Below are 18,921 nucleotides of genomic sequence, written 5' to 3'. Positions count from 1 at the left end.
CTCCCAGCCCCTCAGCTTCCCCAGGGGGCAATTTCTCTGACTCATTTTATCCTCGATGAGTTGGCAGGAAAAGGTGTTTCTCCTAGAAATGGAAGGGAGGGAAGCTGGGCAGCTGCTCGACCCTGCCCTGTTACACACGGGGTCCCCGACGGGTAACTCCAGCAGCAAATACCCGGAGGAGGCCAGTCTGGTCCCCGGCCCCGAGAAGTGAATTCCTAGTTAATTCAGTACTTAATTACGCCACGCCACAAACAGTGTATGCCTAGCATGTGCTTGGGGACCGAAGAGAGAACGGGCTGTCTGCCCTTGGGGATTACAGAGCGGGGGTCAGAGACACGAGCAACAGCGAAACGGTGACGTGGTGGCTTTGTGGAGAAACGCACGCGGGAGCAAAGAAGCAGAGTCACCTGGGGGAGGGGGAGGGGTCACAGGAAGCCTCTCTGAGGAGGTGGCCTTTGAGCCAGAGCTGATGAATGAAAAGGAGAGGGAGTGGGCGTGGGGGTGCGTGCTGGGGGTCCCCAGGAGAGGCAAGGACAGAGAGAGAGAGCACTGAGGGCGACATACAGGTTACGGCACTGGGGGACCAGCTGCAGAGTGCCTTTTTCTGACTGCCTAGTCCTCCTTGTGAGTGTGCTACAGGACAGCAGTGCCCCATTTGTCACCAAACCAGCAAAGGCTGTGTCAGTCACAGGCCAGTCAAGGCCACTTAACAAGTTAATACTAAAAGGGAACTAAAGGACAATTCCATGGGAAACAAGAACAGCAAATGCAAAGCAGAGCTCGCCTGACTCACACCTTGCTGAGCAGACGGGACAGACGGGACTGCAGCCCGTGGCTGCCAGGATGGGGGCAGGTACACAGGACGGGGTCGCGAGGGTGCAGAGGCTGGACCGCCAGCAGCTTCCCACTGGGTACCAGGAAAACTCGCTGGAGAACGACCGCTACCAGCCCTCCGTGCTCTGCGGACAGCTGCGGTGTGGAAAGAAAACAGCCCCACCGGAAAGAGCCCCCCCTTCCCTATGCCTTGCGGGGCACCTCCAGCACCCTACAGAGCCTAACGTCGCACCAGCTGGCAGAGGAGACATGTCTCCAGGGCCCAGCTTCGGCATCTCGAAGGAGGGCAACACAGAGTGGATTTGGAGCTGAGGCAACGAGCCAGTGACTAGCACAGAGACCATCCTCCTCCTTGCTCTAGAACTCTCCCGAGCGTGGAAAACCACGCACGCACGCATGCTCGCTCGCACACTCGCACGCCTCGTGAGCTTGGCCGAGAGAAAAGCAGTTTACAATCTGGGCTGGCAGCAGACAGACAAAAAACAAACACGCAAACCATCTCGTGTGCCACGTGAAGACAGGTGAGCCAGGTGAGGGGGACAGCAAGTGCTAGAGACTGGGGTCCCTAAGCACAGCAGGGTAATTACTCGTTGTGGGAGGCTGTCGCATGTTGTTGGAAGTCAACTGGAGCTGTAAGGTATTTAACAGCTCCAGTTGACTTCCAACAACTAGAAGCCAGTAATACCCCTACACATACATATGCCAGTCAGGACAACCAAAATGTCTCCAGACATTGCCGAATGTCCCTTTGGCGGGGGGCGCCATCCCTTGTCGAGAACCACGGCTGAAGATCACGTTTGGGTTTCCGGTTTTAGGGCCCAGCGTAAGTCAATCTTGGCAAATGTCTCGTGTCCTTGAAAGGAATGTGTCCTGCAGCTGCTGGGGATTCCAATTAAATGAGGCAACTCATGCACATCCAGACTGTAGTTCATTCTGTAATCACCCTCCACTTAAAAAACGAAATCAGTGCAATGAAAACAAGCCGACGAAGACCTTAAGAGAGGTTGTCTTAAAAGGGACTAAAAAAATGCAAATACCAAGTAAAATGTATGAACCTGGGTAAAAAAAAAAAAGCTGAGACATTTGGGGGACAATTGAGGAAACTGAAATATGGACTACACGTTAGAAATTACTGAATTTGGGGGGGATAATAAAGGTATTTAGGTTCTGTAGGAGAATGCCCTTGGTGACTGGGGATGGATGCGGAAGTATTTAAGGGTACGATGTCATGAAGCGTGCAGTTCACTTTCAAATCGTTCACGTGTGTATGCGCATATGCTGATAATTAAAACCCACTTGGTTAAAAATGTGTAAAAGAGCCCGATCTTATAAGAAAAATTGTTTTAGAATATACACAGAAAAATCCAAAACCTATATGCCAAACATTTAACAGCAGTTACCTTTCAGAGTGCATTTATGAAAGACTCTCACATTTTATATTAAAATTCAAACACTACAGAAATGTCTTATAGTGGACATATTTTTATAATCAGAAAAGGTTTGAAAAACCCCTTATTTCCAAAAAGAAAGAATATATTCACCAGATGACTATTTATTGGATTCCACTATTTCAAGTTTCCAGCGGCTGCTTCCTATTTGTGGGGGACGGGAACGAGATGGACAAGCTAGCGGAAGACCCGCCAGGAGAGGAATGTTCCAGAAAGGACGCGATGCCTTTGAATGCATTGAAAAGAATGTGTTCTGCAGTTGTTAGGTATTCGGAATTGTAATGAGGAACCCCGGGCACATCCGGACTGCAGTTCATTCTATAACTAGTCTACACTTAAAAAAAAAAAGTCAGTGCCATGAAAACAAGCCAACAAAGCTTAAGAGGAGTCGTCTAAATTCAAAGGGGCTAAAGAAATGCAAAGACCAAGTAAAGATATTTCTTGGGTAAAAAAAGCCCCTTTTCTGAGAAATAACGTTCTCATCCTCGTCCCCAGGATCCAGTACAAATGGTCGCTGGTCAAAAACTAAAGTTGACTGTTCTTTCTTACTTGTAAGGAAATAGCAGAAGACAATCGAACACATGGAGTTGTTAAACCAGAAGAAAACTACAAAAGCGTTTTCACGGCTACTTCAATAACGCTAAATTTCATCACAAACGACCACAGTCGACACCACTCAGAAGACTGGCACTTTTGTAAATCAAGAAAAAACTAAATTTTTTCAACAAAATAAGCATTAAGATGCATCAGAAATGTCTTTCCACAACAATTATCTTGCCAGAAGAATCCACGCGGCAGCAGTGGAGCTGGGGAGATCGCGTGGACGTCAGCGTCCCGCTGGTGGACGGTGCGCCAGGCCTGCACGACGTCGCCCCTGGGGGCTGGGGAGAGGTGCACGAGATACTTCTTACAGCCACATGGGGATCTACGGGGTAGCTCAATAAATGTTTCAAGTAAAAAAAAAAAAAAATTTAAGCATTCACACACATGACAGACCCATGAGGACAAAGTAGGAAGCAAAAATCTTTATTTTTAAAAAATTCACATTTATTAAAAACAGCAATTTCTAGCCAAATAATATAAAGCATTTTAAATTAATTATTTGAAAGTATGTACACTCTCTGTATAAGTGAACACTCGAAACTGTACAGATTTAAACAAATATTCATTTAGCAAACAAGCTGGATCACTATCACCTACTCAGCACTTTGTAAGGGTGTTTGCGTGTTTCAAAAAATAAAAGATTCAACACAAGAACAAGTGTTGTCGAATATTTTTATCCTTAAGAACACACTCTGCTCTGTACATCAAATTAAATCGGTCACGTATGTACAATAATCATGCCCTCATTTCTTTGGAAAGGCTTTACAAAAATCAAATGTACATATCATACACAAAACTGGGTATTTTACAGTTTATTTCATTAAACACATACTTAAAATAGTTAAGTGGAAGTAAATACAGTCTCCTAATTCGTTCATTCCATGTAGAGGAATGACCGTGGACCCTCATCACCTTCTACCTCCGAAGCACAGAGTGCTGAGCTCTATCGAGCGACATCCTTCGCCGACTTACACTGGGCTGGAAAACGAGTGACCCGCTTAGCATGACAGACGTCAGGGTGTGCAACCTACCTACGCACTGTGGGGTCTGCTTGAAGGGGATGTGAGTGCCGCTCGTCGCGTGGCGTGAGGTCTGCGGGCTACGGTTCCAGAAGCCTCCGCAGTGTTGAATCTCTAGACTAGTGTTTGAACAGCTCAAAATTCCTTTTGAACCAAAAAGCAGGCTACTTCCACTATGGCGGCAGAGGCAAAACCAGTCCAATCAGGAAACGGGTATTTATAGGACGACGCACAGACGTGCGTAACTTACTGTATCTGAAGATCCCTGATACAGTGCGGTACAGGTTTGGGGGGGCCTCTTCATCCTCCTTGCCTCTGTTAGTTAAAGGGTCTCTGCTGGAGCAGGTGCGCAGCACGGCCACGGAGTTCACAGGACGTGAAAGCTTCTCCAAGGACGACTGGAGCCAAAGGCAGCGACAGAGGCCGGTGGTGGTGGCCGGTGGCGGTGGCCGGTGGCGGCACGAGACGCGCTCTTCCTCAGGCGCCAGGTCCGACGCCTTACGCAGCTCGCCCCACTCGCACACTCCCTGCTGCTCCCCGAGGCCCACGGAAGACACGGCACGTGTCTGCCGCGCAGAGGATGCCGCTCCCTGCCCTTGCCCTTGCCCTTGACCCTTCCGTACCTGATCTCACATCGAATACACAGGAAGGTAACTTCCGGAATTCTGGGGAAAGCAGAATGTGTCCTCAGAAGGATCCGACCTCCTCCAAACTAAACTTCGACGCGACAGGAGAAACATTCACGAAATCGAGTGTAGGAATCACGTGTGTGGAGCACGAACCGGCCGCGTGGAGCGCGCGGTGGGGGAGCGCCGTGGGGTTCCACGCTTCCACGAGCCTCACCCCTGCAGCTGCTCGTCAGCGCCATTTCCATCAGGTTCGCCCTTGCCTGAGCTGCTGACGGCGATCTCCACCGCACATCGAGTGCTAAGGGCCGCCTCGCCGCGGGCCCGCCACGCTGCCTCGTAAAGACTTACGTTTCTCGTGGCCACTTAGATGAGGCGGTTACCACCGCTCAGAGAGGAATCTTTGGCATGTGGATGTTTTTAAAAGGGAAACACCAATCCTGTCACACTCCGCTTACACTTGGTTCCGCAGCCAGCACTGAGCAGCACGCCGGTGTGGTTCTTGGGGACACTCCTCAATGCCCTGCAGGTCACGTGCGTCCTCAGCCACTCCTACCGGACGGGCCATCCACGCGCGCAGCCCACAGGCCTGGTTATTTAGAAACAGACAGGAGGAGGCTCAGCTGAAAAGCAAAGGGAAAGGCTACGTTAGCTGTGCCGTGGGGAAGGCGGCCAGGGCCTCAGACACAGAACGAGGGCGAGAGACTCAGAGTTTTGAGAGACCAGTAAACAAGGCTGCCAGGTAAAGACCAGACCCGCAATGCTGGTCTCATTCCTGAAGCCGTCACTGGGCGCTAAGTTTGGGGAGACCTGTGGGAAGTGACCCTCCGTCGTCACCCAGCCAGGCCCTCAACACATTTAGAATCCAAGGAAGATGACAGAAACAACTACGTACCAACGCTGTCCAAGGGCAGAAATACAGCTAAATAATCGATTTCACCTTTTTCTATGCAGAGTGTGTTTTGGGAAAAGTTGTGTAAGTCAAATTCTTCCACTGACTTTTAAATGCATGAGAACAGGCATGACACGTGAATTTCAGAGCACATGCTAACTCTGACTGGATCCAGGAGCGCCCTGTCCAGAGCCAGGCAGAAAACCAGAGAACCCATCACAGTGACAAGAGAAAAAGCAGCCTGCACACCGCACTCTGCCACCGAGCCCCAGCGAGACTTGCAGTTAAGTGAACATGGCAGTGAACCCCCTGTAGAGCACAAACTATTTTGGTAATCGAAATAATCACGCCGTAACCTTGTATAAATGTGTACTTCAAAAGAAAGGGACACCAAACCACCTCTGAGTTCTTCCTAGCCAAAATACAAAACCTGGATCTAGTCATGAGAAAAAAGTAAGTCCAAATCAAGGGACACTACAAAACCGCTGGCTTGCGGAGGCCAAGAAAGGGGACAAGGCTGCAGAAGTGCCCCAGGTTGAGAGAAGCTGAAGAGACATGACACTCGACAGCACTACTGGGACTGGCCCCTGGACCGGGGAAAAACACACGTAAAGGACGTTATTGGGACAACTGAGGAAGCTGAGCACAGACGGTGACTTAGGTGACAGCATCGATGTCACAGTTCCTGTTCTGGTAACCGCGGGGCGGGGGTGGGAGGACCCCGTGCTGTCAGGAAGTCCAACGAGGAGCAGTGTCACCCAGCGTCCTCTGAAATGACTCGAAGGGGGCGGGAGGGCGGGGGAGGAGGGACCACAACGCTGCGAAGCCCGCGGCACACGCCCACCACCGGGAAGGCGCCTGCCTGCCATGCCCGCGCTCTCTGTACGTTCGAAATGAACAAAGTTTAAAAATGTTTGTACAGATGCTCAACTTACGACGGGCTCACGTCCTGAGAAACCCACCGGAAGCTGGAAATACCGCACGCTGAAAGCGCATTCGATACGCCCAACCTACCGAACGGCACCGCTCAGCCTAGCCGGCCTCGAACGTGCTCAGACACTCACACCAGCCTGGCTGACAAAACCGTCCAACACCACGAACGCACTGCAGAGTGTCGGCTGTTACCCTCGGGATCGCGTGGCTGGCCGGGAGCCGTGGCTCGCTGTCCCCCCACACCCCCCATGTCATGAACGTATGGAAATTCAAAATTCCAAGAAGGGTTCACATTGTCAATAATTTGAAGAATCATACGTTGAACCATCGTAAGTCAGGGGCCGTCTGTACTGCCATATACTGGATTTTAAGAAAATGGGTCACGAACTTCAATTTCCAGGGGAATCTGAAATGGGAGGGAATGTGACAGAAAACCAGTGGTCCCCTCCAACACAACCTGCAGTCAGAATACCAGGTTCGAGTTCCTGCCCTGCAGTTCATGGCCAGGGCCTTAACCAACGGTCGGGGCCACAGCTTCTTCTCCAGCAGAAGCGGGCAAACAGGGAGGAAGAGCGAAGATTAAATAAGATGACACGTGTCAAACGCTTAGGACGGTACTTGGCAGCAGTCAGCGGTCGGTAGTATCACCGATTACTATTATCTGGTGAATATTAACAGCTCTGAAACAGGACCGAGGCGCAGAGGGATGATGGTCCCTGTTAGTGTCTTTCGAACCGCTGCAACCACTGTGCATCGTGAAAATAATTCAGTTGTTCATCAGCAGAACAGGCAAGAGAAGCAAGTGAGTTGCACCTAACGTGGGTGCTCACTTGCTGTAAATCTTTAAGTTACACATGCACACTCGTATTCCGCACACTGGCGGAAGTCGAACGTGGGCGCGGGAGCCCTGCGGGTTCTTGGGGGACCCACCCAGCATTCCACAGCCACATGCGACTGACCACGGCTGGGAGGACAGTCAGACGGCGACACTGAACGGCCTCTCCTGGATCCTTCTCTCAGCGACGGCCCTGCTTCCGGGAGCCCCATCACACCCGCTGCCTCCCCACGGGGCCCACCCGCCTTCAAGCCTCTCCCACATCTGACCCGGCGCACTCCACAAAGGCTCCGCCCTCCACCTGTGCTGAGACTCTGTGCCCCTTCGCTGCTCAAGGACATTTTTCCAGCATCGATTTTCCCTCTTCGGATCTTCCCCATGAATATACACACACGCATTTCCAAGGTTAATTTCCAAGGAAGGTTAATAAAAGGCTGGAGGGACTGGAACGGGAAGCGAGGCGTCTCCACATTTACCTTGTTCTATAATTCTGACTTGGGAACCATATAAATATTTTACATAATTTAAAAATAAAATTAAATCAAGATGGGGGGATCCCCAAATACTGAAAACGACCCTAACTACATATCAAGTTAGTAGCACAATCACACAGACTATAATTACTTCAAATGACCTATAAAAAGTGTTCCGACCACACAGCCTAGAACTACAGGTCTGTCTGTTGCGTGACCCCGCACACCCACACGAAAGGACACACACGGCCGTGAGAGAGCAGAGTCCTGACGGACTGCAGCGCGGATGAGCCTCGGAGACATTATGCCCAGGGGACGAAGCCAGTCATCCAAGGCCACGTGTTACAGGACTCTAGTCAACGAAATGTCCAGAAGAGACAGACCCAGCGAGCCCAGAAGTGGGTCAGTGGAAGGCGGAGGGGAGTCGGCCCTTGGGGATGAAATATTCTGGAATTAGGTGCTGGCGATGGCGCACCACTTAGTGGACACACGAGAAACCACTGCACTGTCACTTTAGGCTGAATTTTATGGTACGTGAATTATACATCGACAAAAACGTGACCTGTTGCTGCTCCAGCTCCATCTCTCTCCCCACGCAGAAACGCTCGCCGCCTCCACTCTCTCCCCACAGTCTCCGCCCCCTCCCACGCGCTCTCCCCAAATTCTCTGGTGCTCACCGCATACTAAACTCCTAAACGATTCTAAACTTGAGCCGCCCCGAGCACCGGCCTAATGCTCACCAGGTGCTCGACACAAAGCTGCCGCCTGGTCTGAGTCAGTCAATGACAGTCTACACAGACTCAGCTCCATGCTTAGTTTTCTAAATTTAGGAGAGAGAGAGAAAACAGAAACACGGTCTAACATCTAGTCTAATCCCTAAAATAAGTTTCCTTTTTTTTTTTTTTCATTTGAAACGTGGGCCGCTTATCAAGCATATTGCAAAGAAAATTATTCAGCGACAGTTCATCTTAAACACAGCGACTTTCAGTATCAGAAAAATTAAAAAGCAATTGAAAATTCTAAAACCATCACCAAAAATTGGAGAGAGCAATTCAAAGTTTTAAACTCCTGCTCACCGGAATTAAATAATGTCCAACTTTTAATACTAAAACTAAAAACACGGAAACTCGAAGACATCACTCACGAAAACAACCGAGAGCCATGACGGCAGCAGGGCCTTCGGACGACACTTACCTGCTCCATGGAAGGACAGGCGATGATCTGGACGTCCTCGGGGCTGAACTCCTCCTTCAGCAAGACATGGAACTTCTGGAAGACTTGCTGGATGTTATTCTTAGAAAGCGGAGAGGCAATCATATTAAATGTGTCACTAAAAACATACAGTCATTTCAGACACGAAGCGCTAAGAATGCTGGATCGTAATAAACTGGCAAAACGAGCGGAGGAAATGCATCTTTCATGAGATTGCCGAAGACACGCAATTTGTGCTTAATATTCCACGTACCAGCACACCCCGACAGAGACTCAGCAGATAAACTGCCCGGAAAAACCAAACCCTAGCAAGCCCCGTCCCCTGAGAGAATGATAAAGAGTCTTCAGCAGAAATTCCTTACACAAGAGAGAATGAAGTTCCCAGACACATAAAATGTACTGTGAAAATCAACCAATGCCTTGGGGGAAGATGTGAGCCCAACACAGAGCTGGGAGTCATGACGACTAAATTTGCTCTGACATCTAATAGCTTCGTGGCTGCCACAGGCCATTTATTGCTAGAACTCACCAGTAACACGGAGCGTGATCCCTGAAATGCCACTTGCTCAAGTGCTGGGCCACATCCAGCGCGAGGGTCTAATTTTTCATTTATTAATTTACTACCTTCTGCTTTTAGGTAGAAATTACCTTAGTGCCAAAGGTAACATAACTTAAGACAAAGTGAAGGTGGGAAATAACAGATATAATCAGACAGATGCAGGCGCTTCTAGAATCACAGTGAATATGAGCCGACTTCACTATAGAACAGTACGCCAGCATTTTTAAATGCCTACAGGAAAGGAGAAATGGTGGACAAGATTGCCCTACATGCAAATAAACTGTCACGTACTCACCCTAACAGGTTTAAACAAGATGAACTCGGTATCTTTATTGGACAGGTACAATGACATACTCCTCAAAGTCAGAGGCAGCTTTGTTTTTATTGTCTTGTAGACACTTGCCACAAGGTCACCGACCTTTGCTAGAAAGAAATTAACCTCGTTAGCGTCCCAAAGAAAAAGAAACATTTCCATTTTAATTCAGAGAGGAATAAAAGGAAAAAGTATAAAAAGACAAGACTATTACCCCAAAGAATTTTTTTCACTCATCTTGTTTATCAAGTTTAATTACAAGCCCAATAAATATTCATTAAGTATCTACTTAATACAAAACTCTAATCTCTAGGGCTAAACTGGCGAAAAGACACACACACCCCGGCCCGGCACGCTTTGAGACAGTCACAGGGCTGTAATATGCGGCCTTCGGAACTTGGAGGTAAGAGTTAAAGTAAACTAAAAAGTGAGCTTATTCCTCCTTTGCAGACTGACTCACAGTGAGAGATGCTCCTGACTTATAAGATCATTCAGAAAATATCCACACGTTTAAGAGGAACTAAAAATTCGTGTGTTAGATTCTTATACTGCATTATCAGGAAGGGAATAAAATTCCAGAAGATTATAACTGAAAAAACTCTGTAGCTCAGGTGAAGCGTCTGAAAAGAAGTCAAAATGGAAAAGAAGAGTGGTGACCTGGATGAGTATCTAAAAGCGGAACTCGCCCAGAAAGCTACAAAGGAAAAGACTCAAACATACTCAAACATACTCAGCCTCACTCACAATTAAAGAAATGCATGTTGAAACAACTGAGGTATTTTCAGACTGGTAAAAATTACAAAGTTGTGAATATAGCTCGTTTGGCAGGCGTGTGGGAAAACGGGCCCCTCGCCCACTGCTGCAGGGGTGCGAGCTGGCTTGTGGAGTGGGGTTCATCAGACAACGTCAGGCAAAACCGAACACACGCTCTGCCACTTAACGTTCCTGCCGCTAGAAATGCCTGACACAGAGTCACCGTGGATATCCTCACAGCCAGGGACGCTTATTAAAGAGTGCTGGAAAAACAAAAAACCAAAAGTAACTTAAATATCACAAATAAAATGATTAAAAAAACTGTGCTACGGCGATACACTCTGTGCCTCCAGTGAACAGGATGGGGAGAGCTGGACAGGCTGGGCAGACGGGGCTGCAAGATTCGAAACAGGGAAGAACAGGCAGGATCCAGCACAATCTCATCTGTATAATGTGCCTCAGGCCCACATGTGCGACTTTATGCACAAACAATTTGGGGAGAGACACTTTTAATAGTGGTTACCTTCAAGAGGACTAGTTTGGAGACAGAGAAGAGAATTACTTTCCATTTTATACTTTCTCAAAATTCAAGTTTTATACCATGTTAAAAAAAAAACACTTTAAAACTGAGGAACATTCTGGTAGGGCAGGGTAAGAGAGCACGATGCTCTCAAGAACAATAATCCAGGAGTTGCTTATGTTTCACAGAGCAGATGAAATCTCCTTTAAGACAACTGGTGCCACAGGCTCTGGTTCTACTGTCACTGAAACCCTTCGAGGGTCTCTAAGTCACTTTCAGACCCCTAATCACCAGAAGGGGCGTGGGGAGCCCAGTAAACCAAGTCCGGTCCCCCCTCATCCGCGGTTTGACCTTCCACAGTTTCAGCTACCTTCAGTTAACCACAGTCCAAAAATAGTAAATGGAAAATTCCAGAAATAAATAATTCGTAAGTCTTAAGCAGTGCACGGTTCTGAGCAGCGTGATGAAATCTGCCACCCGCTCTGCCCTGCCAGGACATGGGTCGCCCCTTTGCCGGCGTCTCCCGGCTCTAGACACAGCCTGCCCGCTCGTCACTAAGCCGCCGTCTCAGCCGTCAGACTCGCCGTCCCAGTCCCTCAGTTCCTGTGCTCCAGTCACCCCTCCTCCACCTAAGGATGGCCCCAAAGCGAAGGGCAGTGACGCCGCCATCGGGACATGCCACGGACGGGCCGTCAAGCGCACTGTGCGGAGCGGAACACAGCACGCGCAGGGCTCAGGCGCCCGCGGGAGCTCGGACGGCACCCCGGCGGATAAGGGCGGACCGCTGTGTCCCCCAATTCCAAAACGGCATCTTTCCCAGAGTAAATTAACAGAAGGGCTCCCTAATTTATAACTCGACCCCTGTGAATTTAGCATGAAATGACCCCCGGGGGACTGATCACGTCTGCGTGAACCAGGAAACCGTGTTCCTAGGAGCCCGAGACAAGTTTCTAGGCTGTTTCTGACGCTCTCACCTCAAAGGCCCCCAAATCCCTCTCTGACATTGAAGCGTGGGCTTCCTGTACCTCAGAGTCAAAAAAGCAACTCCACAGCTCCGTGCGGCTAAACAGGACAGAAGACACACTAGGTGAATAAGAGCGTCACAGCTTATTAACCGACAGCTCCTCACTTAGACACAAAAGGCTTACGTGACAAACGGGCTGCGTGACACGGCAGCGAGCCCTGCTGAAGTCTGCTTCGTCAGTTCTTTTCATCTTTACGATGACGATTCCAGTAAGCTTAGGCGCACAACGCGCTTAACACTGGCGGTCCCCTCGGGCTCCGCCTGGGAACGTGGCAGCCCATTCTGGGTGAAAGGGGGCCTCACCCAGGGCACAACGCCCCGAGCCCCCGGCCTTGACTAAATGTGCCTCTGCCTGTTGGCTTCCACCTGTTTTAAAAAATATTACACCCAAGAGTTTTAAGAAAGATTACTACACCCAAGAGTTATACCCAAGAATGTTCATTTACATAAACATTCAAAACAGTCAGCTCCTATTTCTACAAGTGACTGAAACCTTGACCCCAAGGCCGTGTTAATCCAAAGATGATCAGAACTCCTTCTGGAACCGTGCTGAGTAGCAGACTAACAAGTCTGGGACGGTGAGGGGTCGGAACAGGCGGTCACCACCCGGCCAGCTATGGTTAGAATTTCCAGTGCTGTCAGTAGAAGAACCTGGCTTTCTGTCCCCTCGCAGAACGGACTCCAGCTTCGAGTATGCTGTCAGGGTTTCCGTCTCATACACGATAAAAAGGTTTAAAATAATAAAGACAGTATAACATTCACTGCCCCTCTCAAAGTAAATCAAAGGCCTAAAGCATGTCATCAAGCTTATTTGCAATAAAGCAAATCAGTGCAAACTTATAGTGACATCAACACGTTCACATGACGAACTTCTGAAATGAAAGCTGCCTTCACCTCAAATATAATTGATACTTCTCTACATTCACAACTCTTCCTAAGAGATACACAGCTACTCTTTCAACTTCTTAATTCAACTTCAAATTAACCTGAGGCATTACATAATAATAACTGAAAATTTTAGAATGGCCTCAATTCTTTTTCCCAAAAGAAATATATACCTGACAGACATTACATTCTCTCGTAGAAAAAAACGTACTAAAAACCGAGTTCCAGATCGCACGCCTGCAGACGGTCGACTCCCCATGGGCGCTAAGCCGCACCCCATTCTTTGGGTCTCTCACTGTGAGCAAAAAGCTTCCCCACCAACTTGGACACGGCTTGTACACAATTAAAACATCGAGTCTTTAGTCATTTTGCCCTTGTTAGTTTCGAAGGACCTCTACCACAGTATGGGCAAGGGGATGGCCAGAAATAAACAGTCTAAACAATTATTTATTGTGGTTTAATGGCAACTTCAAATGTGACAAAACGTGCCAAAAATAACCCAGAAAGTTAGTCATGATTTTAAATGTCTAACATCTAATGCTAAAGACAAAAACCAAATGAAACAAGACAAACCAAAAAAGCCTTCTAACACACAAAAAATTCACATTTAGGAAAGAGTAAGACCAGGAGCATCTCGAGTGTGTCTGCCAATCAGACAATACTGCCTGCGACTGCCAGCGGACACCACGATTTTTATAATCTTTTCACTCTATAAACCGTTAAACACAGAGGGTGCAACCTGCATAAAATGTGGAACAAAATAATGCCAACGTTCCTTCATACAAGACTTGGAAAGAGACGCATTCGTTCCCTGATTTCATACTATCGAACACAGTATTTTCAGCAAAGCTGTCAGCGCAATGAAAGTGGGTGTACGGAAACCGGCAGACCCACGGTGCTTCCAGCGAAGCCACGTTTTTCGACTGGCTGTGCGTGTGTGTTTTCCACTCTTCCTTCTTTGAAATGCCTGTTGAGATACAGGTAGAACGAGCCAGCTAAGACCCGTCAGCCCCAAGTTGCGTGGGTGTTAACCCAGCCACGGCGAGGTGCCCGACAGCAGCTCCGAGCATCGGGGCCAACGATGGTATCCACGCGAACTACCCGATACCCTAAACCAAGAAGCCCCAAACAGTAAAATGAGAATGAGTACCTGGCTGTGCCCAAGGCTGCTGCGAGAGGGTGTACCTGGGTCCTCCCTGACTCGCCATCGTCCTTAATGCTGACACCTAGCAGAAGAGACAAAAAGAAGACAGGTTCCATTTCAGTGATGATGAATTAAACCAGTACGTCTCTCCGAGGACACACGGCACCATTTGAACCTATTAAAACGTAATGATAATCAGACGCGCGACCCAGAAAGAAAACGCATCAGAGCAGAACTTCACTCGTGATTTCAAGGCAAACGTCATCTTGCAAAAAGCCACGCCGGGGTCCTGAGGCGCCGGGCCTGAAGCATCTCAGGGTGGGAAGACAAAAACGGCCGAGAGAAATGTCAACACAAAACAGGCCTCTGCTCAGGTGGACAGTTACGGTACTGTTAAATTATTACTGTACGTTCTCGGAAAAATGTCAGCAGCTAGACAAAACCTCCTTTATGTACCTAGAGGGTCCTTTACTATATCACAGGCAGACAAAACGTCTGTTATTTAAAAAAACAAGATTTTCAAATAGCATCCAAAGGCACACTTGGCCAACAGTGCTGCAGGTGCGGACGTGGACGCCCATCTTCCAGTCACCCCCCCTTTTACTCCTCAGCATCGGTACAGAGAAGCAAAGCAAGGAGACTCGGTGCCTCAGACAGGACCGTTCCTAAGACGGCGAATTATGGCGGGGTCAAGGCACAGCTGGGAAGGGTGAAGGACAGAAACTGCATAAAACATTTTTTAAGAATAAATTGTTAGGTGCCAAAGGTCCAGGCCACGACCTTGGCCTCACCGGAAAGTCTCATTAGCAAAGCTGGAGCACCAACTCTAGATTTCTCATAAAGAAGGACACACGAGTCTACGGCCATGCCACCCTGAACGTGCCTGATCCCGTCTGATCTCGGAAGCTAAGCAGGGTCGAGCCTGGTCAGTACTTGGATGGGAGACCACCTAGGAAGACGGGGTGCTGTAGGCGTAAAAGATAAAATTAAGAGATTGTAAGCTGACAAAGTCCTTGCGATCTGTGAGGTCAACCAAGGGTTGCCTCGTCTGAAAAAATAAATAAAAAGAAGGACATGCAAACATTTAGGCAGAGGCACAGACAGGACGTAGCATTAACCGAAGCTCCGGCCTTCTCTCTCTCCCTGCCACGGTACACTTCTCGGCCCCTCCGGGCCTTTGCTCACGCCGACGCAGGTATAAAACCGCCGCTTCCTCCTACTAACCTCCTCATCGTGTCTCTACTTCGCATTGTGAGGTGCGACTTTTAAGAGCAAATCATACATACGATTCACATCAGACACTGCGAAGAGGAAAACACGCTCGTGTTTAGTGCGGGGTCGGTGTTCACATGAACACGTTTGGGTCAGAGAGTTTCTATCAAACTCAAAAACCGTTGGTAGTTTTTTATTGTTCTGGAATGTCACTGTACCGAATATTGCTTAAAACAAACTCCTGAGGGGCTTGGGCTGGTGTGGGTGTCGTAGGAAGAGCACAGCAGCCGAGTCACCAAGATTCCAGCACTGCTCCCCAAATTTGCCAGCGTAAATAGGTAAACATACTAATGCGTCCACACTCAGGAGCACGGTGCTAAGAAAACTTTTTTCCCCGCTTGTCAAATGCCGGGCATCTTTTTGTATGCAACGATTATGTTTTAATAGTACAGACTGCCTATTCCTCCACTGATTGTTCCAGAATTTAACCAATTTCATAACAACATATACTTAGGCTGTAGATATTTATATATTAAAAACAAACACAAACTTGTATACCTGTTTCTATTTACTACCTACACAACATGTTTATCTTTAAGTTAAATCTTAAAGATAAGATTAACTGAGGAAAATCGAAAGATTCCTCGGTTAGCCCCATCTTTTTTAAAACCTTTACAGGATGAACAAGGGGCCCAGCTGTGTCATCATGACACTGCTGAAGACATCTCACTGTTTACATATTCTGTCTTGATTTCCCAGTAGGTTATATAACCCTACGAGAACAGAAATTAAATTTAGAGGTCAAACTCTATTAAGTACACATCAAGAAATAAACTTAAAGGTATAGTGTTGCTGAGGAAATTAATAACACTCCAGAGGGAATATTAAGAATAAACTTGCAACGCTTCAGGAAATTGTTTGAAAGAAAAGGAATATTGCTAAATACAAAGCTGAGTTTTCAGCATAAATTAGTCCTAGCAGGGGAAATGCTTTTAGCTACAAACTTGAGATTATATTTCCTTAAAATGCTCTCAGATTTTTTTGCTAAAGCAGTATCTTCACTTCAGATTTGTCATATTTTACTGTAAAATAACATTTTTATAGTTATTACAGCTCTTACAGTTACGAAGCACATTACACGTATTATCTTCTTCTGATCCTCGCAATAAACTTAGTAAGGAGGAGGGCGGAGGGCGGAAAACCGAGGCTGAAACTCGCTGACTCGCCGGCCTCGCCCGCCGGGAGGCGCGGAGGGGCCTGGAGCTCGGCTTCCTGCCCCAGCTGCTGTGCTCTTCCTACGACACCCACCAGGGCCTACTTCGAAGTCTGTTTTAGGCAATATTCGGTACGATGACATTCTAGAACAATAAAAAAAACTACCAACGGTTGTTGAGCTTGACAGACAATATGTTACCCAAAAATCTTTATATGAACCTCCACCCCAACACTGAGAGCAGCATCACACTCCTTACGGCCGAACGCGGAGAGAAAACGTTATTTTTCCAAGGAGCAGGAAATAAGGCAATAGAGCACGTATGTTCTAAAACTTATTTTGCTTTTCTCAAAAAAAATGCATGAATTGAACAAAAAAAATCAGGATGTTTATACTGGACAGGTTATGATGTTGTAGAAATGTTTATCCTTGTGTATCTTCTATAAAACTTGAGGTTCTCAATCTGTTAATGAACTTGTTTTCCTCACTCCAGTACCAAGGATGTAATGGGGATTAATGAAAAGGAAGCATCTCAACAAGAACAGCCCAAGGAAGGAGCAACATAAACGAAAAATCCAAAAAAAAGAAAAAGAAAAAGAAAAAAGCCAACTTGGAGATCAGAATCAAACCCGTCTTTAGGCTCAAAAAGAACCTCAGAATGTTCTCTACACACTCACACGGTTTGTTTTATTATGCAAACCCGTGTATGTTTATAAAATCACCCCAAACTCAGGAACAAGCTGAGGACAGTCTGTTGATGGGATTTAACAATCCAAACTGTAACTACAGAGACCTATAAGCATCATCCAAATGAAAGATGAAATGCTGTTTCCTTTCTGTACCTGCGGAAACTGTTTTTCTTACCATCATTTATCAAGGTACAAGCACTGGTGGCCTTACAAACGGCTAACTATAGTAAAAGAGGCACAAAATTCTGCATTGGCAGGTTTACCTTTAAAAAAAAAATCACTTTAAAGTTTTTAAAACCTTTATGCTGTCTCTGCTATTCAGAACGGGAGTAACATTCACCAGGAAAAAGTGAAAACGTTTGCTCCGTAAATTCTAAGCAGCTATGTCTTAAACGATCACATGTCTAGTGCGGACACTGTATGCCTGTGCGTGTGAGTGTGCATGTGCACGCGCACACACGCACGTGTGTATGGTGTATCTTGGCTCTGACTCGCTCTATGCCAACAAGACGGGAAGGGGCCTGAATCTGGAACAAGATAATGTAAAAGGGACGCACAGTCCCCTACCAAGTATTCTGACTGGAAACTCGGTGAGGGAAAAGGGAGGTCACCGTGAGTGACCTGAGCGAGGACGCTGCAGTTGAGGGGAGGGCGGGAGTGGCTTCTGAGGGACGATGAGAGGAGGGGCTGTCCTCACCGCCCCGCAGCGAAGGGAGTCTACGAAGATGGGTGAGGAGCCACACAGCGGACCCGGCGACACACGCGTGGCGTGTCCACGCAGAACCACCGTACGATTCAGACCCGCAGTATGTTTTCCACGTAAACCTCTAATGTTTAAAAAATGTTTGAAGTGTCCAGTCTTCCAAAACGCACGCTGCGCCAGGTTTACCGAACTTAAACTAAGATCAGCTGGGACAATAACACCAGTGAGTTTTCATTCTCCTGATTTTAAGGAAACTGTACTTTTCTTTAAAAAAAAAAAACAAAAAACCTTTAACCCTGGATTTCATTATCACCAACTTGCTTGTGTGGGAAGTTTCACTCTGCTGCTGTTTTTGCAAAGCCCTCATCTCAGTATCCCCACCGGCGCCGATGCGGATGCTGGCCCCAGACGCACCTGCAGCCTGCACACCGGCTCCCACGAGGACGATCTCGGCAAAAACTATGACGACTCGTCTGTAAACTGCAAAGCATCAAAGCCTGTACCGTTTTTTAATTAAAACCTGGTGGAAAACATTTCCACTACCTTCTTTCTAAATTTACGTGGTAGGAAAAAAACTCGTCATACACACACATTCCAAGTACTTGACATGCATGGACTAAAGTCCACTAAACGATTAACATACTCCAACGGGAAGCGGAGAGCAGTCAGCCTGGTTTTTAACGTTTCTGTATTTGCTTTTTTGGGTACTACTTTTATAGTTAATATATTGGTTTTATCATAGGCTTCAGGCACATCCGTGTCACTGGGTCCAGCAACAAGTCACTAACAAACGACTTACTTAGCTGTCTCCTCTGGTCACTTCATATATACATCCTGTCTACCCGGTTAAGACTCAGATACGTAAATTTGAGAAAGGACTGTGATGTTTTTATTTTTTTATGATGTCTTTTAATATATGTATGTCTGGACGAGCAGTGAAGGCTTAATAAATTAAAGTTAATTTCAAGACTTTTTAAACATCTTTGAGAAAAGTTCTTAGTAACAGCACTTAAACTTTTTTTTTTTTTAAT

General features: G+C 47.3%; 1 protein-coding gene and 1 pseudogene across 1 annotated transcript in view; one reads left to right on the top strand and one right to left on the bottom strand.

Moving 5' to 3' along the window:
* Positions 1-3,323: 3,323 nt before the first annotated feature.
* The window catches only part of COG3 (component of oligomeric golgi complex 3), a 54,783-nt gene continuing 39,185 nt past the window's right edge, over positions 3,324-18,921 (bottom strand). The window contains exons 17-20 of the mRNA XM_039877331.1: positions 14,080-14,155; positions 9,730-9,857; positions 8,858-8,956; positions 3,324-5,153 (exon numbers count right to left, since the gene is read on the bottom strand). Of these exons, the coding sequence (XP_039733265.1) occupies positions 5,124-5,153; positions 8,858-8,956; positions 9,730-9,857; positions 14,080-14,155 (333 nt within the window). The 3' untranslated portion in view covers positions 3,324-5,123. The remainder of the gene's footprint in view (positions 5,154-8,857; positions 8,957-9,729; positions 9,858-14,079; positions 14,156-18,921) is intronic.
* Positions 14,929-15,047, top strand: LOC120614556 (uncharacterized; annotated as a pseudogene).

This window comes from Pteropus medius, unplaced genomic scaffold (assembly GCF_902729225.1).
Source record: "Pteropus medius unplaced genomic scaffold, Ma_sr-lr_union100, whole genome shotgun sequence".
NCBI lineage: Eukaryota > Metazoa > Chordata > Mammalia > Chiroptera > Pteropodidae > Pteropus > Pteropus medius.
This window is presented reverse-complemented; position numbering and strand designations above follow the sequence as displayed.